The sequence below is a fragment of the Heloderma suspectum genome, chromosome 1, assembly GCF_057233095.1.
Source record: "Heloderma suspectum isolate Gila_16-S chromosome 1, 16-S_ref, whole genome shotgun sequence".
NCBI classification, from domain to species: domain Eukaryota; kingdom Metazoa; phylum Chordata; class Lepidosauria; order Squamata; family Helodermatidae; genus Heloderma; species Heloderma suspectum.
Genome location: NC_139458.1, coordinates 247,086,249 through 247,111,855, shown reverse-complemented (window position 1 = coordinate 247,111,855; position 25,607 = coordinate 247,086,249). Strand labels below are relative to the sequence as shown.

General features: G+C 40.7%; 1 protein-coding gene across 12 annotated transcripts in view; it reads left to right on the top strand.

The window, feature by feature from the left end:
- The window catches only part of WDPCP (WD repeat containing planar cell polarity effector), a 303,153-nt gene that overhangs the window by 114,404 nt on the left and 163,142 nt on the right, over positions 1–25,607 (top strand). For 11 of the 12 annotated variants that reach the window (XM_084823159.1, XM_084823110.1, XM_084823149.1 and 8 more), the window contains 5 exons: positions 14–58; positions 1,228–1,278; positions 6,743–6,813; positions 7,066–7,125; positions 23,246–23,360. In XM_084823159.1, the coding sequence (XP_084679285.1) occupies positions 14–58; positions 1,228–1,278; positions 6,743–6,813; positions 7,066–7,125; positions 23,246–23,360 (342 nt within the window). Of the gene's footprint in view, positions 1–13; positions 59–1,227; positions 1,279–6,742; positions 6,814–7,065; positions 7,126–23,245; positions 23,361–25,607 lie in introns of those variants that run through there. The other variant, XM_084823194.1, reaches the window with a different exon arrangement.

The following is a 25,607-nucleotide window of genomic DNA, read 5'->3' as shown; positions in this document are numbered from 1 at the left end:
CTTAATTATGTAGACAAAGACATTGGGATCTATCATTATTATGACAAGAAGGAACCAGGTAAGATGCAAATATTTTATAATGATAAAATGTGCATATGCTCTTGAACTTTAAGCATTTCAGAAATAGGGGTTTTAGCTCTCAAAGCTGAATAAAAATATATTTTCCTTCACCTTATGCATTAAGTATAGTAAAATTTTAATGAATTATTGGAGACAAATATAAGTAACAACTGGATTTGATGTCTTCAAAAATGGGGGAATAAGTGTGACTTGAAACTTGTATAACACCTAGTACAGCCTAATGTATTTATTAAGCCTGTGCCATCTCTTACACTTCATCTTAAAATTGTAACCATGCAGACTTCGTGACTTCAGCAGCAAGTAAACCTTTTTCTCCCACTCTCTTCGCCCCCTCCCCCTGCTTCCCACATTTGGTAACATGTTGCCTGATGAAGAGATCTGGAGATCTCAAAAACTTGCCCACAATTTTATGCATTTAAATGCATTTGCCTGAGAATAGATGTTTTCTCATGGAACAACATGGTTTACTGTGTTGTATGAATAGTACTGTGCAGCCTGAATTTCTCTTCAGTTAATTATAGCTAAACCATTGGTTTAAATTATTTTTAAACACTGGGTCAACAAAGACAGTATATACTTCAAAGGTTTTAACCTCCTTCTATAAAAAGATAGGTTTAAAATGTAATGTGATATTTTAGATTGATACTGAGTATTCCAGTTATCTTATTGGAGTTCCAGCAGAGGGCATTATAAATTCACAGGAGTGCATTGGTGCTGGCTTCCTGGAACCTCCTTACCTGATATTTGAAATAGGCATTCAGAGTGAATGATCAGTTTTCTTTATCTGATTAATCCTTTTAATCTTAGAAGATTCATGATGGACCAAAAGGTCTTTTCAGCTAGAATTGCTTCCTGTTTTAGTACAGGTTAAAGTGGTGGCTTGTGTGGGCATTCTACACAGCTTCCACAAGTTTGATGACAGACTGACTCAGCTTCTGGTTTGCATTCTGTTGCAATGCATTATCTGATTAGATTAAAACCTTGGTATTATTGGCCCACCTGCTGGGATTGTTTAAACCTTTATTTCACTGCAGATTTAATCTGTTCAGGATAGGAAGACGTTTGAACTTTCCCCCCCATCAAATATATTTTCAAAATATATCATAATCATTCAAGATTATTCAGCTTTCCTTTTTCTTCTTTTAGAGCCACAAATGAACTTTGGTTACCTATATGAGAAGCAACAGCTAGCAGAATGTAAGCACTATTTTAAGTTTCCTTGTTACTATAGATAAATTAACTTTAGGCTTAAACCACTTGTTCATAAATGATCTGGAGTTAGGGGTGAGCAGTAAGTTGGCCAAACCTGCTGATGACTATTTAGGATAGTTAAAAACAAATTGCAAAGAGCTCCTAAAGGATCTCTCCGACTGGGGAATGAGCATTAAAATAGCAAATACGGTGCAGTGTAGGCATGTGTACAATGATGCACGTTGTGACAAAGAATCCCAACTTCACATATATGCTGATGGCATCTGAGCAGTGACTGACCAAGAAAGAGATGTTGTGGTTGTTGTGGATAGTTGTGAAAATGTCGGTCCAGTGTGTGGCTTCTGCAAAAAAAGGCAAATTCCATGTTTGGCATAATTAGAAAAGGAATTGAAAATAAAACTGCAAATATAATACTGTCCTTATATAAATCTATGGTGCAACCATGCTTGGAGTACTGTGTACAGATCTGGTCACTGCATTTTGAAAAGGATATTATAAAACTGGGAAAAGTGCAGAACAGGGCAACCAAAGTGATTAAGGGACTGGAGCAGCTCCCCTATCAGGAAGGAAGGCCAGTAAGGGGAGACATGAGAGAGGTGTATAGCATTATGCATGGTGAGGAGAAAGTGGGTAGAGATAAGTTTTTCTCTCTCTCTCCATAATACTAGAACCCAGAGTCATCCAATGAGTTGTGGTAGACTCAGGACAGTACTTCTTCACACAGTTCATAGTTAACTTATGGAATTTGCTGCCACAAGATGTAGTGATGCCCACCGGTTTGGATGGCTTTAAAAGGGGCTTAGACAAATTCATGGACGATAAGGCTATCAGTGGCTACTAGTCCTGGTGGCTATATATTACCTCCAGTATTGGAGGCAGTATGCCTCTGCTTACCAGTTAATGGGTAACGTGCGTGGGAGGATGCTATTGTACTCATGTCCTGCTTGTGGGCTTTCCATAGGCATTTGGTTGGTCATGGTGTGAACAGAATTCTGGACTAGGTAGGCCGTTGGTCTGATTCAGCATGGCTCTTCTTGTGACTCAATCATGTATTTTTTCCTCTGACATTAAAAAAAAATCATCTGCAGAGTTAGCAGTCTTGAGCAGAGGACTGGCTTGAGGGAAAGGAAGGGACTGCTTACCCTTTCATTTTTGCCTGTTTTTCTGTTCAGTATCGCTTTCCCAAGATGAAATCCCCCTGCAGTGGGAAAGATTCAGATACCTGTAACTTTTTCCTTGCAAGGGGAAGTGTAACTTATGGGAAGGTGCTGTTGGGTAGAAGAAAGTCTAGCATGGAAAGGATTAAGCAGACCCTACTCTGGCCACTCAAGATTGCAGCCTCCATACTGCTTTTGGTTAATGTTTGGGGAGAAAAATACACATGACTGAGTATCATGGTCAAACCTTAGCGTTGTTTAAAACACTTTAAAATCAAAAGGTATTCAGTCAATAAGTCAACTCTTTGTACATACCTGTAGTTGGATCCAGCCTATGTTAGTCATGACTACCTTGTCCCATTGATTTCAAAGGTGCTAAATTCCTGACTAACTTTGTCAGAATCTAAACCATAGTCTGAGATAGAATGTCACACAAGTAATACACAAATTGGTTCAAATGTTATTAACTTGAATGGATTTATCATTTCCATATTGAATATATTGGCCCATTGGGTTGCCTATTTCTTTTTGTCAAGTTGAAGACATAATATAACATAGGATTCTTCTTGTTTTTACTCTTTCTGCTTAAAAGATATCTATCATAATCTTTGTATCAATGAATTTGTCTACAATATCATAGCAATATTATGGTTTGACTCATCACACTGTTCCCTCTGAAATGACCAGCGCATTTTAGCATTATACAATTCTGGGACCAGAGCTGGTTTTGTTTAGCTTGTGGGGGGGAGCGACTAAGGTGGGGGACACGACATGATAAAAGTATATAAAATTATGCAGGGTTTTCAGAAAGTGGATAGGAAGAAAAACGCTGTCCCTGCACCCCATCCCAATACTAGAAACTGGGGTTATCCGATGAAGCTGAGTGGTGGGAGTTTCAAGACAGATAAAAGGAAGTACTTCTTCACACAGCTCATAGTTAAACTGCTGAATTCACTATACAAAAAGTCGTGATGGCCACCAAGTTGGATGCCTTTAAAAGGGAATTAGACAAATTCATGGAGGATAAGGCAATCGGTGGCTACTAGCCCTGATGGCTATGTGCTACCTCCAGTAATAGAGGCAGTATGCTTTGGAACACCAGTCGCCAGGGACACACAAGAAGAAGGGTACTATTGCACTCATGGAATATGGACTTCTGATGGGCATCTTGTTGGCCATGGTAGGAACAGAATGCTGGACAAGATAGGTCTTTGGTCTGATCCAGCATGGTTCTTCTTACATTCTTACGACCAGTATAGCAATAATATTCTGGCAGGCATTAATTATAACAGTAGTGTGGTCGAGTAAGTGTTTTAAACATCAGATATTTGTGGACTGAATAATATAACTACAGATTTGCTGCAGAGAGATACAGCAGTTAAAGACAGCCTAAAAAGCAAGGGAGCAAACAAATAAAGCTCCACAGTCTGGTAGGTCAAATGTTTTCCAGAATAAAAAAAACAAACATCTTAGGCAGAGGAAGGAAGGGAGAGAGGGGGACAAACAGACCTTTCCAAGAACTGGCATAGTTGATACACAAGCCTAAGATGGGCAAAAGCACACCTGGCCACAGCTGCTATCTGTACATCCAGAAACAAAGCCAGGTCCAGGAGTGCTGCCCCTTCCAAAACAGGGAGAACCCCCTCTTCCTGGACCTGTCCTTTTCCTAACCAGGAGCACCTCAGTCTTTTCTGGATTAAGCTTCAGTGTATTAGACCTCACCCTGACCATTACTGCCTCCATGCACTGAGTCAGAAGAGCTTACAGTTTAAAATGATGCCTTAAAATCAAAGATAAACGGTACAAAAGGAAAAAAGAGCAGGAAATGAAGAGGAAAATAAGCTACTGTAGGTACCAACCCATTTATATGGTTAAATAATCAAGTTGTGTAATGACCAGGTGGAATGGGTGATGATGGAGAACAGCTGGGGGGGGGGGAGACAAGTGGCAGTTGGTTTTGGCCAGATCAACAGAGGAGGTCTTGCTGTCATACCTCTCCCTCTGAAGCAGCCAGCTTTAATGGCTCCTGATAGAGACAGTTCTGAGACAGGAGGAGCTAGGCTGATGGATGGAGCCTTTATTGATTGGTTTGATTTGTACCCCACCTTTGTACCAAAAAATTGCAGTAACGGCAGCTTACAGACAATTCAATTAAACAATACATTAAAATACAATATAAAAACTTAACAATTCCAAAATAAATATAGCACTCAACCCAACAGACCCACCTACAGGTCAAAAGCCTCCTTGAGTAAAGTGGTCTTTGCCTGCCAGCAGAAAGATAGCACAGAGGGAGCGAACCTAGTTTCCCTCAGGAGGGAGTTCCACAGCCTAGTAGCGACCACTGAAAAGGCCCTCTCTCGGGTCGCCACCAAATGGTTCTGTGAAGGTCACAAAAGAAGAAGATCTTAAGAACCAGGCAAGCTCATATGAGTGAAGGCAGTCTTTCAGGTAGCCTGGTCCCAAGCCGTATAGGGCTTTATAGGTCATAACCAGCACTTTGAATTCTGCCCAGAAACAGATCAGTAGCCAGTGAAGCTGATATAACAAGGGAGTCACATGCTCCCTGTAACCATTCCCCATCTACAGTCTGTCCACAGCATTCTGGACCAATTTTTTGAACAGTTTTCAAAGGCAGCCCCATGTAGAGCACGTTATGGTAGTCCAAGTAGGATGTAACTAAGGCATGCATGACCGTAGCCAGATCAGACATCTCTAGGAACGGGCACAGTTGGCTCACTAGCCTCAGTGCAAATGCAGTCCTGGCCACTGCTGAGACCTGGGCATCCAGGTTCAGGGCCATACTGTATCACTTCTTATAGTAATTAAACTTAGAAATTCATATAGAATTAGATTTGCTCCACAGATTACCAGGTTTCAGCTTTCACCAAAATCTTCATCAAAAGTTCTGTTGGAGAAATTTTAATATGCTTTTATTTCCTCATAAAAATGAATAGAAAAATCCATTGTCTCTAAGTAAATGCATTGTATGACGTGTTTGGTGCTCCTTCAGCTGTGATCCCAGTGGGGTTTTCCCTGTATTAACTTGACATGAAGGTTCAGACCAAATTTGGAAGCAGATTTGCTGCAAGTTGAATGCGTAAATAAATAGTGACCATTTTATTAAATGTCTATAAGAACATAAGAAAAGCCATGCTGGATCAGACCAAGGGCCCATCTAGTCCAGCATTCAGGAACATTAGCATGCAGCCATATCTTTGATTTCGTAGATACATGGAGGGGATGGAAACGTTAGTAAAAGCATTGCAAAGAGATTGCTGGCTTCCCACTTTCTGCAGTGTGGACCTGAACCTTTTTCCATGGCTTGGTTTGACAGATACCTATAGTCACATTTTTTATAATAAATTATTATTTTGTCATTTATTTAGAATAATGGACAGTTGATACTACTTCTGTTTAATATGAGTGCTTAAGACTTCTGCACTATAAATACAATTGGGTTTAATTAGCTTAAAAAGAAATCATATACATGCTATATTGAATGAAGAATGAAACTAGGTATGGACAAGTGTATTTTCTAAATTGATATCTGCTGATTTGAAAGTGGGTGGTAGTAGTGGAAAAAACACAATTTTGGTGGTGTTTTACTCTATACAGATTAAGATGCATTTATAATTTAACACAAGTAATCTGTCACAGATGTTAAACTGGGCATGCTGATTTAATCCATGGATTCCATCCAATTTCTGTGTGGAATAGAAACCACTAGTGAAATTAGTTTCACTAGTGGTTTCTGTTCCACAGGCAAACTGACAGGATTGGATACAACCCATACATTTTGGATATACAGATTTTGGGGGGAAATACTTAGTCTTATCAGTGATATAACAGGGTACCCAAAACCATATTGTCCTAAAATAATTTTGTTGTGTTACTTGAAAGGAGTTCTTCATATTACCAGTTTAGAGTTGATGATAATGGGTCTGTGTTCAGTTGCTAAAGTGTATGCTATCCTTCTGGAAAAAGGTAGAAACACCACCAGTATCAAAGTGATTTTAAGATAATTTGGTCTATCACACTTGTATCAGAATTAATTTATGTTAAGGGGAGAAAGTGTGGATTATAAATAAAATTATTGTGAGATGGATAATAATTATAATGTATTGAAACAACACATTTCAGGATAATGTTCATCCATATAAGTTCCAGTGTTGTAAATATCTGAATGTTTTGTATTAAAAATTACTAATAAAATTTGAAGTAAAATCCATTGTTAGTTACAGTTATTTAGTATGTATATGCAATATCTTATCATGTTTTTCATTTGCTAGCTCGAGATTATTCTTGGGTACTTAAGAACAAACGTCCAGAAAAGCTGCGTGACACACTTCAGGAGCTAGAGGTATCTTTCAGAAAGTTTCAAGCATAGTAACAATTAATCCAGGTTTTCAGTTCTCTTTCAACAGCTTTAATTTTCATTAAAGATCATCCCTTCTGGTGATAAATATTCTTTTGTGTGCTGGGCTATCCAAAACAGTTGCATCTTTGTTTAGATTGTCAGAAAATCTCTCCTACTTGAAAATCAGAAGCACTTTAACCACAAGTGAAATGTGTACAACTATTTATATACTGTCTATTTTCTGTTGTTTTCCAGGAACTGATGCAAAACAGTCAGTGTGTGCTGAGCAAATGGAAGAACAAATATGTCTGTCAGGTAAATGTTTTGACATGCTCTTGCAACGTTCAGTCATCAGAGCTGAACAAATTGTTAAGTGATTGATATAGAGGGACAACTTTAACTGGTAGAGAAACATGCAGTTAGAGTGGTTCTGTAAGATAATTTTTGAATGCTGTGTTTGTTTTAACAAGAAATACAGTGCAAGACTCTGCTAAAATTCTTCTTGGTGAAAATGGCTATATTCAGATATGGAAACAATCGTGTAAAATATATGATGCATTGTGTTCCCATTTAAAATGTTCAGAATATTAGGGCTGTATTTCTATGCACACTTATCTGAGAGTAAATTCAATTGAACTCAGTGGTGCTTACTTCTGAGTAGACATGCATAGGATTGCTTGTGAAAATACTTTCTTAAGATGTGCAGCATGGTGACAGGAATTGTAGAATAATCACCTAGCTAGATTAGATGTCAAATGAAGTAAACTGCTCAGAGGCCATTGTAGACATGTGTCTGTATTCTGTATCTACATAAATATCCATATAATGTATAAAGAAAACATCTGCTCACATCCTTGTTAGCAGCATGGAAAGTGGGAACAGGTTGGCGTCTTAGAGTGTGTGATCCAGCATTCTAATCAACAGCTTTTTCTTGAAATAGGTTTAATGTATTTAACTCATTAAAAGCTATTTCTAGCTTTTTATCCTTGATGTGTAACAGACATAACCTTGATCTTACAACAGCTTAACAAAGAGTCTGGAGTTTTGAAGAATATTATTAATATTTAGCCTAACCTTTAACCAGCAGCATTGGTTGAATAAATGAATCAAATTCTGGGGTAATTGTAGCTGTACTTTTTAAAACTGAAGTTAGTGTGCTGAACTCAGATAATATTTAGTCTTACCTTGTAACCTGAATTCTTCTAGCTGTAAAATCCCAAGTCAAAAATAAGATGATGATGATTCATAATGGGCCTGTTCAGATATCATGCTAAGCAATGATGTTTAGCATTTTTCCAAACGATGGTGGTTAATTAACCATGGACTAACCACGGTAGCAAACCACTTGCTGCAAGATGGGTAGTGGGCTCTACCATGGCTTAGCATGACATCTGAACAGCCTCTGTGGTTATTTGACAGTGGCCATAGAGCTCCATGGCAAGACCGACCAAAGAAGGAGTAACTGCTCATGCCTGAGCGGCAGCTCTATAGTCAAGATCTGCCTAGCAGCAGATGACGCAGCTGCCGTGAACCCGCTGATGTGCCACCCCCAGCAACAGCACACTGCATGCCAGCAGAGAAGCAAGCATAGAGCTGTGGCTCGTGGCTGCTTGTGCCCTGGCCCACCACCATGGGCATGGCCAAGTGCTGCCGTGTGGGATGGTGCCTGTTACAATGCGACTGCAGAGGCAGCATGGATTCTGGCACTGCGCCTGCAGCGGCATAAACTTTCAGCAGAAGCGACAGAAGCTGATTCCTGATAGCCACCCGTGCCCGTTTGCGCTGCAGGGGACACTTGAATGCTCTGTGCATCGGGCCGGCAGATTACGGTGGTGAGCAGCAAATATAGGCCTCTGGAATGGGAAAGACAGATTTCAGACCATTGCTGCCGGACATGCCCAGGGGCCATGTGTCGCAGCACAGGAGGCAGCAGGCTGCTGAACTGCTGAGCACCAAAATGGCTGACAGTGCAAAGGCTGCTGGGATGCATGGCCACCCATCTGAAGGGCTGTAGGTTCCTGCAGGAGGGAGGCTGGTTAGAGAAAAGTTTTGTTTAACCATGTTTTGGAACATGATTACCTGCATGTATGGCAGTAGCACTTGCAGTAGTTAGCAATAGCTACCATGCACCATGGTTAGCCTAACCACCTTTCCCCAATGTGCATCTGAACAGGGCCAGTAATAATTAAGCTACAATCTTATGCACATTTAACTTAGCTGAGGGTAAGCCCCATTGAACACAATGAGACATATTTCTAAGTAAACATGCACAGGATTGTGCTGTTAAGTACTTAAAATACTCCTAAACAATGTACAAAGTTCTTTTCTAGGGAGGGAATCTGAAGAACTAAGGCTGCAATCCCTATACCCACTTATCTAGTAGTAAGCACTATTGAACTCATTGAAGCTTACTTCTGAGTAGGCATCTATAGCAATGCACTGTGTGTCAAAAAGTTAAGAGATCATGTTCTAAGACTAAGTGACAAATTATTAACTAGTCTCTCTCTTAAATAATTCAAATGTGAAGTATGCTAGTCATTAAAACTGGACCTCCTTACTGGATAATTAGAAAGTAGTCTATTTTTAAAAAGGGAAGCAGGAGATCTAGAAGTGACAGCACTTTGAGCCTAACTTCTGTTCCAGGAAAATTGTTAGAAAGCATGATGAAACTGCAATTATTAAATCCATAGGAACACAAGCCTTGCTGAAGATTGAATCATCATGACTTCTGACAAAGGGAAGTCCTGCCTCACAGGCCTTTTAGAATAAGATGAAAGTATCATGCAGATAGGAGTGATCTGGTTGATGTTCCAAAAAGCTTCTGACAAGGACCATTCAACGAAGCCTCCTAGGTTAACAAGTAGTTATGGCATAAGAGGATGTGTCTTTTTATGGTCATGTAACTGACTAAAGAACAGGAAGGCAAGGGCAGGAATAAATGGATAGAGGAAAATAAGCAGTGGGTTCCCCTTGGGATTGGTGCTATTTAACTTAAACAGTAAGTTATTCAGGTTTGTGAATGACACCAAATTATTCAAGATATTGGTTGGGATTCTGGGGTGCTCCCACTTTGCTGAAGTTCCTCATAAGGAGAGGGGCCATAAAGGTGGGAGAAAGAAGGCAGAATGGGGCATCAGGGGTATTCGCAACCATGGGTAGCTGGGAGTTTTGTCAGCTGGACAAGACTATGGTAAAAAAAAAAAAGGTCTTTAAAAGCCCGGTTGTGGGTGCTATGGCACAAACCATTGATCCTGAAGAGTTCCAAAGGCAGACTGGAAAATTTGTTCTTTGTGGAGACTGACCCCTCATCTGGGATTAAGCCCACGAATTGACAGTGTGACAAACAATGAAAAGCTAGAGAGAGAAAATTATAGTAGACAGAAGATGGGTCTGCCCTCAACCTTCTACCCAATGCCTGAGACATCACTCAGTCCTACCCCTTAAACACAGTTATGGAAGATGAATATACACAAAGAATCCTGGGACACTGATGTGTTGGTATGCTGTGGAGATTCCCTAATCTGCCCTAATTGTTCAGCACCAGGTTCAAGCATTGAAAACTGGGGCTTGACTGGACAAAAAGAGTGGAGAGGCAGATGGTATCCCTCTAGACCACAGCAACTATTTCCCTGCCTTTCATGCATGTGTTGGTGCTGCACCCAGGTGGGCAAAGGTATGAGAGAGAAACACCTCCCAAATGTCCCACAGAGGTTTCAGTAATGCAAGCCAGGTTGGCTCCCTCATCAAGCAAGATTGTTGTTTTCTTATGGACCAATCTAGCATTTAACATCACCACCACTTGAAGTTGAGTTGGAAAGGCAACTCAGGTTCCCTTGGCTGACGGGGAAGAACAGAAAAGTGGGCAATGTTTATATATCTGTTCCCCTTTTTCTCAGTAAGGTTTTCTCCCCCCGCCCCCATTATAACTGCTCCTGCCATTACAATTTAGATCAATTCCTTCTCTACCACCAGGATGCTATATTCATGATTGGCCAGGCATATATTAACAGTTCAGCCATATAAAACAGCAGCAGTATGGTAAAGCTTCGGCTATTGGGCAGTATAAAAATGTAATAAAAAATAATAAAGTTACAGAAGTGCAGTAAATTAATCTACGAGTTCAGCATGGTGGAAACTCAGGAACAGCCATGTAATAAAATGGGACAAAGCTATTAGAGTACAATCAAATGTATGTAAGCTGAATTGAGTTCAAAGTTGCTTACTTTCAGGTAAGTATATAGGATTACAGCCTTAATGTGCCAAAATCTTATGTGTAAAATTACTCAGATAATAGACTTAGTAGCCATGAAACAAATAGAAGAGCAACAATTTGTTAATGTGACAATAATTTATAAAGTACACTTGAATTCACAGCAGCAATCGGGGATAAACATATACATCAGAGTGCCAGTGCCAAATCTGAGGTATAGAAGCATGTTTGCTAAATATCAAGTATAAATGCAGACAGGAAAGTTCTCCTGTCTAGTCCCAGTCAAGTCCTATAGACCAAGAGAAGTAAAATATCTGTATAACTACTGCAGATGGACAGTGGCATTGCTTTCACTCAGAGCTGCCCACCCCAGCTGTCACCTAGAGCTTTCATTAGCAATGGCCTTGTTTGCATGTAGTGGCAGCAAATCATGGGTTAATTAAGCCACAATTTGCCACAGTGTGTGCCCTACACGTGCCACCACCAGTTTGAATATGCAGCTTCGAATCAGTCCTATCGGAGGTTGCTCCGTAATGTGTGAACCCGGACACTATGGGTTAATCATGGGTCAAACAACCCAAAGTTAACCTAATAACTAATTGTAGGTTAACTTTGTGTTGTTTAACCCACAATTAACCCAGAGTTTCCGGGTTTGACATCATGGAGCAATCTCCAATTGGGCTGATTGGAGGTTGCATATTCAAAATGGTGGCAGCATGCAACTCCAGCAAATTGTAGGTTTGCCACTGTTATGTGCAAACTGGGTTGATGTATTTTTTTTCCTCCTCTCACCAATGGAAATTTTCAGATTTTAAACATTCCACCCCTTACTTGGCACAAAAACTCAACCTTGCCCACTTCAAGACCCCAAAGGGACTCTCTATTGTCTTAACACTACAAATATTTTCTTGGGTAATGTGATGATGTTGTTGGCTTAGTCTTGTATGATCCATTTGAGTTAGTCACAAAAAGCAGAAAAGAACAATTATATAACCTTATACCAACACTTAGGGATGTCAGAGAAATTCGCAACAGATTCAGATGAGCTCGGTTTCTTGGAAGCTGACTTGTGGATTCTGCAGTGAACTGGCTTTTCCCATGTCACACGGATTCCACAGACTTGTGGACCGTTTTTTTTGGGGGGGGGGTTGTGCTAATTCATATATCTGCGTTAGCACTAATGTGCAGTTGCACAAATTACACTAATACACATAAGTTAATGTGGATTTGTGAAAGTGCACATTAGCACTGACGCACATTAACGCTAATGTGAATTAGCACTAGAACAAAATTCTAGTTTAAAAATCCGAGCGGATGATGGAACGAAAGACACCTAACAGGCTGCAAAACACAGATGGAACTGATTTAACAAAATATGTACATCCCTACTAACAGTACAATCTTGTACATATTTACTCAGAAGTAAGTGCACATTAGCTCTATGTTCAATGAGACTTACATCAAGGTAAATGTGTATAGGATTGCTATGCACTTGTTGAAAATCTTGTTGATTTTGACATGCATGTAACCATAAGAATTCAACACATGCTACTTGTTTTACAAGTGCCAGTTAGCAGAACTAAACATCTATTTTCCGGGTGACCAGAATGTCAGTATTTTTTACTTTGATACTTATATTCTCATTTGCTTACATACACATTTATTTGTGTTTGCACATTTAGAACTTGTTTATCAGGTAAGATGCACAACAGTATGTCTGATGTGGCTTACAAATTGAGCTGTAAGACAAGTAAGAGCAAGTGATATTTTGGCTTTGTAATCTATATAGGAACAAATAGCATTGATGATGAAATCAAGACAATTTTGCTGATTCAGCATCTGAGAGGTGTGCATGCTAATTTTGCCCCTTGTATTTTAGATTATAATCATAGTAGTTTGTAATACTATTCATCAAGTCTTCCCCTGGACAGTTTCCTTCATTTCATTTTGGTGAGGGCTTGCTCAAGAGGCAGCACTCAGTGGATTATATTTATAGGGTGTAAATACCTCTGCATCCATTATTATGAAATAATAGTAAATGCAAAATAATGAGAAAGTCTTAACAATCACAATTAAAGCAATGTGGATTGAAGGGAAAGAATAAGAGATTAAAGGGAATGGATAAAATCCTGTGAACCTGCTTGAATCAGAATTACATTACAGTTGTTCTGTTCTTATCTGTATTCGTCTTGTCTGTTGTAAATGGTGTAAACAGAATAATTATTTTTAAATGTTTTGAGTTTATTTCCTTTGGTTTTGATAGTATATACACTACCTGTAGTTCTACTGTCATGAAAATACTCTAATTGTAATTCTACTTTCATGTAGATAGATCTAAAATCACAGCACTCCGTTAAACTAGTATTCCCTAAAACCAGTTTTGTAAACTACTGTGTTTTTATTTGAACACATTCCTCTCTTTCTACCCTCTCTCTCTTTAATTCAGTATTTGTCTTCTAGGCACCATGTTAGTGTGACTTGTTAATACAATAAGAGTGCAATCCAATGCATGTTAGAATGCATAGGATTGCATTCTAAGTATTGTTTATGCCTAACTCCATTAGTAGCCATCACCTGCCATTACATGTTCTTATACCTATGCAAATTTTAAGACCTTCTCTTTTGTGACTTAACACATTAACAGTGAGATCGTACCCTTATACCCATTGGGTGGGGATAGGACCACTTCTAAGTTCTGCAGTGCTAGTAGAACACAATTTTATGCTGGCATAGTGAATGCATTCCAGTCTAGTGTGAATGTTGCAACGCGCAACACTGGGGTAACAATTATGCTGGCAAAAATGGGTGGAGCTGGGGGGTGGCAAAGAAGGTTAGAGCTTGGTCGGACTCCTACTTTCACTCAGAGATTGGTCCTAAACAACACTGCAATTTTTACATTAATAAAAGAGATGGCAAAAGTAGAAATACTTCTACTGGAGTTGATGGAAAGCCCGAGATGGCTAATCTATAACCACCACCCCTCCTCTTCATGCTTCCAGCCGCATCAGTTGATTAGTTCCTGAGTTAGACAGAATCCTATCATACAACATAAGTCCCAGCAAAGGAGCAAAGCTACATATCAAGATGTGTGGCAGGGGGCTACATCATTCTTCCCCAATCTCTAGATAAGTAGGAGCACAATTCTTTGTATAAACAGCAGACAGTCAAGATCAACCACAAAATAGGAAAGAATAAATCTCTCAAATACTCACTTGCCAACTCGAAATGAGCACCCAGTCACAAGACCTGTTTGTTGCAGTTTTACCCATTGTTCATTACTAGGCCATGTCTCTCTTGTGTCTCTACAGGCAGCCGTTCCATTTGCACAGAGATGAGGTTATTCCCCACAGTGTAATGAAAACAAGCAAGGGCTACAGCAGCAGTGACTAGTGGTTCCTAAGTGGGGTTTCCACTTGTTTATTTCTGAGTTCCTGTACCTCTCAGAGGTGCATGCCAAGACAGGACTGTAACAGGTGCAGCAGTACCCAGCATGGGGATGCACTCATGGTGAAAGCTGCACCTGTTACTGTGCGGTCATGAAGTTTTCAGAGGCTCAGTGTCCCCTGCATCAATGGCAAAAAGGTGGGAGGTCTATATTTCGTGATGCTATCAGAACGCACTCTGCTACAGATACTATTCAGTAAAAGTTGTGACTGCTTCAGCTGTGTTTCTGTACTCCTAATGGTTATTAGGGAACCTCTTCCCCAATTGTTAGCAGCCTTAGATGTCTACAGGATGGCACACAGAAAGGACAGGGTGCTGTGGGCTCACCACATAAAGGTCTGTTTCTTCTCCCATAGCCTTGCTACTGGAACAGCACCAAGTAGTGAAGGGAGCAGATTGATCCACATTCCCCCTCTCTGTTGCTGCTGGTATGATGAAGCAAGCAGTGTTACTGCCATGAAGTGTGGTGGAGGTGATGGGCACATAGATAACAAGGTCTATCTGGAAAATCGTTAGTAGACACCATAGCATCATAGAATAGTAGAGTTGGAAGGGACCTTCCATCGAGTCCATCGAGTCCAACCCCCTGCTCAGTGCAGGAATCTAAGTCAAAGCATCCCCGACAGATGGCTGTCCAGCCTAATCTTGAATGCCTCCAATGTGGGAGAGCCCACTACTTCCCTAGGTAATTGGTTCCATTGTCATATTGCTGTTACAGGACGTTTTTCCTGATGTTCAGCTGGAAGTTCCCAAGTTCCTCCTTTTTACCCTTTTTGAAGATAGGGACAGCATTAGGCCTCCTCCAGTCATCTGGCACTTCACCCGTCCTCCATGATTTCTCAAAGAGAATAGACAATGGTTCTGAGAGTTCTTCTGCCAGTTCCTTTATTACTCTAAGATGCAGTTCATCTGGCCCTGGAGAGATGAACTCATTCAAAGTAATTAGGTGTTCCTTGACCATATGCCTATCTATCTCAAGCTGCAATCTGGCCTTTCAGCCTGTATTTTGCCTTTGCCAGGGGGGTCATAGACCCTCTTTTGGGAGAAGACTGAGCCAAAGTAGGAATTGAGCACCTCTGCCTTTTCTTTGTCATCTGTTATCATTTTGCCATCCTTATTTAATAGTTGAACCACCATTTCTTTCCTCTGCCTTTTACTATGCACATATCTGAAGAAAGCCTTTTTGTTGCTTTTAGCATCCCTCGCTAACCTCAGCTCATTCTCAGCTTTAGTCTTCCTGACGCCATCCGGCAATTCTGTGCTACCTGCCTGTACTCTTCCTTTGTTACTTGGCCTTCTTTCCACTTCCTATATGTGTCCTTTGTTGTTTTCAAGCCATCTCTTAGCTTTTTGTGAAGCCACATTGGCGTCTTCTATTGTCTTCCGCCTTTCTTTCTTGTTGGAATTGTTTGTAATTGTGCCTTGAGAATTTCCTTTTTTAAAAACTCCCACCCATCTTGGACTCCTCATTAGAGTCACTTGCCATGGGACCTTACTTATCATTGTTCTGAGTTTATGAAAATCAGCTTTCCTAAAATCCAGGGTACGCGTTTGGCTACACTCGGTTTTTGCTTCCTTTAGAACCAAGAACTCAAGTATAACATGGACACTTTCCCCCAGAGTTCCTGTAACTGCTACTTTATCCACTAAGTCATCTCTGTTGGTTAGGATCAAGTCAAGGATAGCCGATCCTCTAGTTACTTCCTCTGCTTTCTGTAGGAGAAAATTATCAGCAACACAAGTAAGGAATCTCTTGGAGGGGCCATGTTCTGCAGAATTTGTCTCCCAACAAATATGGGGGAAATTGAAGTCCCCCATTACTTCTACATCATGCTTCCTTAAAACATTGGCAATTTGCTTTTCAAAAGTTTCACCCTTGTCTTCTCCTTGATTGGGTGGCCGGTAGTAGACTCTGACCACCATGTTCCTTTTATCCTTTGCTCCATTTATTTTAACCCAGATGCTCTCGATGGGGCTACCAAGTTCATCCTCCTGTATTTCTGTGTAGAGATATGTATTTTTAACATATAGCGTAACTCCACCTCTCTTTCTGTTCCTCGTGTTCTTTTTGAACAAGTTATATCCTTCAGTTGCTGTATTCCAGTCATGGGAGTTTGTTTCCCATACTCTGGGCAGTAGTATGTAGACATCGAAGACCATGTGCTTTATAGTCTGGCTTTCTTCCTACATGTTTTTGAAGACTATTATTGGGCAATCAAACAAATGTGCATGAGGAAGCTGTGGCTAATAGCATGAAGGGACTGGTCAAAGTGAAAGACATCCTGTGGGATGAACAGTTACCTAAATAAGGTTACTAGTCCATGTGCCAGTTACCCTGATTGGCTATTTCACCAACTTGTCTCAAGTGTGTGTATGTGGGATCCCTGGGTGTAATGTATGGAGCTAAGGTAAGGGAGCATGTCATAGGCAGGCCTCTAGGAGACTACCAAGGCCCCACCATGAATCTTTCTTCTGTGGCTGTGTGGTTAGCGTGCTGCATCCTGGACTAGGTTGACTTTACATCTTCGTGGAGGAGGATTCTCCTGGTTCACATTGCATACTTTGCTCTTTCCCATTGACCTCATTACTAGATTTACAGATAAGAAAGGTAGTTTATTGCATTAGCAATCAGCTGTCATATACTAGCATATTATGACAGCAAGCTAATAGTAGGTGAATACTAGCTTTACAGTATTCGCCTGTTACCTTGCTCTGCTGTCATAATGTGCATTCTTTTTGGTCAATGTTCCCCACCACTCCCCTTGCAAAACGATTGCACCTCCCAATGTGCATATGCATGTATGTGCTCTGTGTGTGTGTGTAATCGTTGGTACCACATTTGACTTAAACCTTCCTGTTGTCTCAAGGTGCTGTGTTTAAGTTGCTTACCACTGGACTATGGAGTGGGCTGATGGGCTGGTGGTGATTGTAATGTCACTCCTGAGTGGCCCTAATTATTCCTCTATAAAAACGGTTGAAGATTGCTGCAGGATGTGTGTGTTTGGTCTGCAGGGAGATTCAAGGCCCTGTGTGAGGAGAGTCCTGGAGCTTGTGGTAGACGACAGCAGTTACTGCTGGACAGGGGAGATCTCTACCAGAGGAGGCATTATGAGCAATTCTTGGCATTGTGCTTGTGCATTGTATGTTTATAAGAGTTATGGACTGGCTTTCATGACATCCTCATGGCATCCCTGCTGTCACCCCATGCCATGTTTGGTGCTTCCGTGCATGGGAGAATCATTGATACGCAACACTGTAATAAGTGAGTGGTGGCAGAGTTGCTGCGTACAGTGTAGACATGTCTGTCAGTATTGCTATATTATCTCATATTTCTACTAGTATTGTTTTGCTTTCAATTTTGCTTTTGAGGATGCATAGAATCACAACTAAACTATGCATACCTGACACTGTCATTGCTGTTGTCTAGCAGCTACTAGCCTTGGAGGACCAGAGGATCAGCCTTCCCAGCATTTAAAGTCATATTGGAAAAATATTCTGTTGCTGAGTTTAAAATATTCCCTTTGGAACACTTCTGGACTCTTGGGATGTTGTTGTTGACTTTTACAAATATTTCTGTTTCTCTTATTTTCTCAAGAAATTACAGTTTTCTTGTGGCACCTGATGTGGTTGCAAGATTATTTTGTTATTCTTTTAGATGGTGCTATGTGGCACTTTGGCATGGAGGATTCACTTTTGGGGGGATGAATGGATGATACATTGATTTCTTGAGCAATCTGCAATCTGGAATACTGTGGACAGTAATTTTTCTTATATATATTTAATTTTTTCACATGGCCTGCAAACTAGTCTATTCAACTTCTAGGGAGTTTTGTTGTGATTCAAAAACTTTTTCACATTTTTATTTTTTTGGACAATTATAAGCACTAGTCAAGCATTGCTGAGCTGTAAGATCATATTATCAATTTGGGAATAAATTGTGATTTTATCTAATCCTACTGTAACATAAAGATAAATTGAAGTTTCGAAAGGTTGCAATAAAAGCTGGAAGAGTGTGACTGTGTGTAATGTTTTTACTAGGACAAAACCTTAAAGGACATCTGCTATAACTGGTGGAGCTTTAGTAACCTGGAGATGATTATCCGAAGATATATTTACTAGATTAACAAAAAAAGGGGTTGCTCTGATTTAGTTTAGGTTTTATATCTAGTGTTTGATCTGGATCTGCATTTACAAAGATCTAAACCACAGGATTAGTTTTTCAAGGTTTTGTTTGAACTGATTATCCTGTTCGAAAGCAATCCTTTGTACTTTGTATAAACTTTTTATGCTTTTTAAAGTGCATATACACAGATGACATTAAATAAATCTCAGTAGTATACGTGTATATTTGGTATACTTCATTATATGGAAACAGCCTTACAGTCAGGGCTAGAAATATTGGAACATGGATAACTGTTTTGGCAGTTGGCCTCTGTACACCACCACATTGATGTTGAAAGGTAACACACCCAGATAAGAGTGAAGTCAGGACTTCCAGCTGTAATTCAAGGGGTTTGATAAAAGTGGAGCAATCCTTTGTACTTTGTATAAACTTTTTATGCTTTTTAAAGTGCATATACACGGATGACATTAAATAAATCTCAGTAGTATACGTGTATATTTGGTATACTTCATTATATGGAAACAGCCTTACAGTCAGGGCCAGAAATATTGGAACATGGATAACTGTTTTGGCAGTTGGCCTCTGTACACCACCACATTGATGTTGAAAGGAAACACACCCAGATGGGAGTGAAGTCAGGACTTCCGGCTGTAATTCAAGGGGTTTGATAAAAGTGGAGCACTAACCATTCAGGAAGTACAACCAGTGGCATACACACACATCCATTGTTGCTGGCTCATAAGTAATGGAACGAATGGCCGACAAGCAGCTGCATGGCCAGGTATGGCCTGTTTCCTGGGTCCCCATGACCAATTAAGCAGACAAAAGGCCTGGAGGTGGTTCTGAGTGTTACATTTGCATTTGGTAGCTGTTCACTGGAACTCCCAACAAGAGGTCCAAAGAGGTGTCCATGCGAGTGAAGAAGGCCATCATTAGGCTGAGGAAACAAAATAAACCCATCAGAGAGATAGCAAAAACAGTGGGAGTGGCTAGTACAACAGTTTGGAACATCCTGAAAAAGAAGGAATTAACTGGCAAGCTCAGCAACAGCAAAGGCCTGGAAGACCACAGAAGACAACTAAAGTGGATGACCGCAGAATTCTGCTCATGGTGAAGAGGAACCCTTTCACAACATCTAGCCAGGTCAAGAACGCTCTTGAGGAGGTAGGCATGTGATTGTCAACATCTACAGTCAAGAGACGGCTTTATGAATGTAAATACAGAGGCTTCACAACAAGGTGCAAACCAATGGTAACTCTCAAGAACAGACAGGCCAGATTAGCCTTTGCCAGCAAACACCTAAAAAAGCCTGTCCAGTTCTGGAATAAGATACTTTGGACTGATGAAACCAAGATTAACTTGTACCAGAATGATGGGAAGAGAAAAGGATGGAGAAGGAAAGGAACAGCTCGTGATCCAAAGCATACCACACCATCTGTCAAACATGGTGAAGGCAGTGTTATGGCATGAACATGTATGGCTGCCAATGGAAATGGTGTTTATTGATGACCTGACTGCTGATAAAAGCAGCAGGATGAATGCTGAAGTGTATAGGACTGTACTTTCTGCTCTCATTCAGCCGAATGCTGCCAAACTGATAGGACGCCGCTTCATATTGCAGACGGATAATGACCCAAAACATACAGCAAAAGCTACCCAAGAGTTTCTAAAGGCAAAGAGGTGGGATGTTCTTCAATAGCCAAGTCAGTCACCTGATCTCAACCCAATAGAACATGCTTTTCACTTACTAAAGACAGGACTGAAGGCAGTAAGACCCCCAAACAAGCAGCAGCTGAAGGCAGCTGCAGTAAAGGCCTGGCAAAGCATCTCGAGGGGGGAAACTCAGCATTGGGTCATGTCTATGGATTCCAGACTTCAAGCAGTCACTGACTGCAAAGGATTTTCATCCAGGTATTAAAGGCGATCCTTAAGTTTGAAATGCTGTTGGTTTGTTCTATTACTTATGAGCCACCAAGGATGGGTGTGTGTGCATGCCACTGGCTGTCCTTCCTGAATGGTTAGTGCCCCACTTTTGTCACACCCCTTGAATCACAGCTGGAAGTCCTGACTTTGCTCCCATCTGGGTGTGTTTCCTTTCAACTTCAATGTGGTGGTGTACAGAGGCCAACTGCAAAACAGTTATCCTTGTTCCAATATATCTGGCCCTGACTGTATAATTTTTATCTTATTAATCCGCATACTACTAGAGGGGTATTAGTCTGATTTACATGTTTCATTTACCGAAGCCTTTGAGGGCTAAATGCATTCCCTAAAGTAGCACACTGTTGTAACTGTTTTATTGTTTTAGATTTTAATTAGTATTAGCTTGTTCAATGGTTTAATATGTTTTTAGCTGTTAGAATTATTTATTGTTTTATACTGTTTAAATTGATGTTATCTGTATGCCGCCCTGAGATCTTAATGATATGGGGCAGGATACAAATGTTTTAAATAAATAAAATATTGAAAACTGAGGATGAAAAGGGTTGATGTCCATGATTGAGAAGGCCTTGCACTTTTATCTCCTTGATGTTACTTGAGTTCTCGTGCTGGCTGATTTTATGATACAGTTCATTCTGTTTTGTAAGCTATATTAGATAGTCGTTTGACTATCTAATATAGCTTACCCTGACCCAAAGAAGTGCATGGAAATCTTCAATAGTGCAGTGGAGTCTCCCCCACCTTAAAAAACACTCAGTGTTTTGCTCCACAAGAAGCTGCTTATTGTTCATTTGGTTAAGTGAGACCTCTGCTTCAATTTGTCTGAATGGCAATCTTTTTTTGTAAGTTTGTAATGTGATATCAGAATGAAATTTGGTACACACATTCAGGCCCAGTGCTATGTATGCAAGTTCAAAACCTAGCTTGACTCCCCACATCTATTCTCAACAAGACCAAGAAGATGTAAAACACACTTCACCAAGGTATGTCCCTTGAAAATCGAGATCTGCATAAAAGCTGATGTGCATATTCAGGTGCATATTCAGGTCAAAGTTCTATGTTTGACGTTTGGACAGCCTTTTTCAAAGGGGAAAATGCAAGATATATTGTTACAGGATATATGTCTTGGAAATAAAAGTAAGCAACATAGGTGTCAGTCAAGCCTCCCTGGAGAGAGGATTCCACAAGTGGAGCACCACAAATTTCCGCTCATTTTGGGGCTTGTCTCTGGAACCACTAAATCATTCTGCAAGTGGTAGGGGCTGCTTGTGGACCAGAAGTGGCAGGTCTGGCCATGTGCAGACCAGAATTGGTGGCCAGCTCTGCCAGCTGGATGGGCAGTGTTGGATCCTGCCCTAGGTTTGATAACAATGTATTGCATATTTTTCCATTTTTCTGGTAAGCACCGCCCCCCCCCCCGCCTTTTCTTTTTCTGGAAGTTGTAATTCCTCATGTAAAGATTTTGGTCCCTGATTTAATAGGAATGCTTGATGCAATATTAACTATAGTGCATGCTAACAATCACCTACAATAAGCTTTTCAGTACCTCAGCATTCTACCATTTGGCATTTGCTACCCTTCAGTCCCTCAAATAGAAGTTCACTGTCAGGGTATCACTGTAAAAGCCTAAAATCTGTGACATCAATAGCCCAGGCTCTTGAAACACAGGAAGATAAATACAATAATACCAACAGCCTATTTGCTTAGACTTTGAACACACACAACCTAATAACTTTATATTATATTTTAACATAACTAAAGACCGATTCAGTACCTGTAGATATCTCCCCTCAGCCAAGTCTGGGCAGGGCTGATTTACATAAGGTATTCTCTGTATAAAGTACTAAAAATAACCCTTTTATGGCCTAGTTGGGAGCCTTTATCCATTAAATGATAAAAAGTTTCATAGTGGCTTTGGTAGTTCAGTATTGTGGGACAAGGTGGCAGTCCTTGCACAACTGCTTATATAGTAGAACACACACAAAACATTTGCACTTTGTTGTACACCATCCTTTTAAAAATCCTGCTTATGCGCAGCAGAGCTACACACACAGCAGAACAAGGTAATTGCATTTAAAATACTACCCGATAGCACTGTTGCAATATTAACAAGTATGCAAATATGTATTGTGTTGCATAGCAAGTATCTAAGTTAAATATGTGTCCCCTCTTTTGTGAATTTAATCTCTCACTCTCCCCTCCCCATTCCTATTTTCTGGATTTTTTTTACCTATCTTTACCTATGGAGTATGTTTTTGTTAGCATCATGGTCAGCCCCATGAGCAACTGAGCGTTTTAACTGATGCTGTAGAGCACATAAACATATGTTATTAGTAGCTCCACCACACACGCTTGAGTCTTTGGTGTCTCTTTTGCTTATCTACATTTCACAGGGCAGCAGCATGGTGAAGAATGTTGCCATGAATGGCAACATCTGAAGTAACTATATTCCAAGCAAATTATGGGGGATTATATCCTATAGTCAAGCATTTTATACATAGTTATAGCAGATGTATTCAAAACTCTCAGTATGGTTTTGCTTTCCCCCTTCTCTCTAGTTTTCTTTTTATAATAATAAAAGTCTCATGCTGCATCTAATATGTTTTGTCAGCTGAGCTTTAGTATATGAAATCTATGAAAATATCAGGTGATAAATGTATTATAGAACACACCATTCGCTATTGATTATCTTTTTTTTCTTGGCTATTTGGATTCAGCTCCTCTTTCATTCAGGTGTACTGGTATCCCTAAGCCTTTCTGGGCCACAGCTGGAGCGAGTGGTGATTGACAGAACCCTGATGGGGAAGCTCATCTCTAACACTATCAGCGATGGTAATTATACCCATGTGCAATTCAGTTGCCTTCATTTAGAGTGGAACAGGAAGAATAGTATGTCAACAGGTAGACCAATTATTACCACTGGGGACTTGAAAACACAACAAGTAATTGCATGTAATGCTGCAGTTACTACCCTCAGGACCAAAACCACTTTAGAAAAAAAAATTTAATATCAACGTTTCTGTTCTTATCAACTATTACATTTATTTTCTGAATCTTACTTCCTTGTGTAATTTTCCCCAGAGGTATTGAAGTTCAGCGCATGTAATTCCCGCCGCTGCCGCCCATTTGAGTGCTTTGTTCTGTACTAGTAACTTACTAGAAATGAACAATAATGTATCCATACAGAACATAAGATCTGTTGCGCTGCTTGTTTCCAAGAGTTCACTAATAATGCTAGTATATTTGATTATAGTACAGTTAGGTTTGGTCACTTAAAATATGTTCTGCCCAGTACTGTCAGCTGTGACCAGAAGCAGCACTCCAAGATCTGAGGAAGGGGGCTTTCCCTGGCCCTAAAAGATGTCAAGTTTGAACTTAAGGCTTTCTACAGGCAAAGCATGTGCTCTAGTAAAACGCAATGGTCTTTTTTGTTTACCACCCATTGAGAGAATGATTCCCAAAGCATGTAGTTTTTAACAGGGGATTACACAAATTCCTGGAGGGTGTTTATCAATGGCTCTTAGCTAGGAGAGCTAATGGAGCTTCCATGCTCAAAGGCAGTGCACCTCTGAATACCAGTTGCTGGGACAACAAATGGCAGGGCTACTCGATACATTCCCTTCTTGTGGGCTTCCTGAAAGCATCTGGCTAATTTGGTTGGAAGAGAGTTTCTGGACTAGATGAACCCTTGGTTTGCTCCTGCAGAACTACTCTTAGGACCTGTGAGGAACCATTTGTTTCATTAAATTATAGAATCTTGAAATTTAAGATTATAGAACTAATTTATGTGTTACGAGCCAAATTTGCTGACTCAAATATATAACAGAAAGATTCTGTACCCGAAGTTATACTTGTTACTCCTACACATAGTATCATTGTCTGCTTCTACAGATCTCTCAGTGGCTTTTGATACTGTCGACTACGGTATCCTCCTGGACCGCCTGGAGGGGTTGGGCATAGGGGACACCATATTACAGTGGTTCTGTTCCTTCCTCTGTGGCAGGTACCACAGGGTAGCTCTGGGGGAGGAGACTTCAGACCCTCGGCTGCTCACTTGCGGGGTGTCACAGGGTTCTGTTCTCTCCCTGATGTTATTTAGCATCTATGTAAAGCTGTTGGGAGCTATCATCAGGAGGTTTGGGGTGCAGTGTCACCAATATGCGGATGACATGCAACTCTACCTCTCATTTCAATCCTCACCAAGGTTGGCTGTAGAAACTCTGTCCAAGTGTCTGGAGTCGGTGAGTGGCTAAATGGAAAGGACTAAGCTGAAACTGAACCCCGACAAAACCGAAGTACTTTTGGTGGGAGACAAGGGGAGGTTGACCTGGGGTGCAGCTGCCCCTGAAGGACCAGGTCCGCAGCCTGGGGGTCATTTTAGACTCCCAGCTGTCCATGGAGGCTCAGGCGTCAGCTGTGAGCTGGACGGCGCTGTACCAACTCCATCTGATACAGCGGCTGCATCTGTACTTTCCTAACCATCTGCTCCCATCATTAGTTCCTGCCCTGGTCTCCTCTCACCTAGACTATTGTAATGCACTGTATGTGGGGTTACCCTTGAAGATGGTTTGGAAGTTGCAGCTGGTGCAGAACACCGTAGCCTGCCTGATTAAAGCCAGCCGTAGGTAAGACCACATCACTCCAGTGCTGAAGGAGTTGCACGGGTTACCAGTGATTTTCCAGGCCCAATTCAAGGTGTTGGCATTGACCTTTTAAACCCTGTATGGTTCAGGCCCAATCTGTCTTAAGGAGTGCCTCCAACAACACCAGGGACACTGCTCAATGAGATGGGCCTCGGAAGGCCTTCTCTCTGTCCCATCAGCCAGGACAGCTAGGCTGGTGAGGACTAGGGAGAGGGCCTTTTCTGTGGTGGCCCTCACTCTGTGGAATTCCTTCCCTAGTGACTTCTGCCATGCCCCCTATTTGATGAGCTTCCACCACAGCTTTGATGAGCTTTGAAAACTTGGCTGTTCAGGTGGGCATTTGTAGTGGGTTAGGGTTTTTTAGAGCAGTGTTGCTTTGTTCAATTGATTATATAAATTTGTTGTACTTCATGTTGTTATTTGTATTGTACGCCGC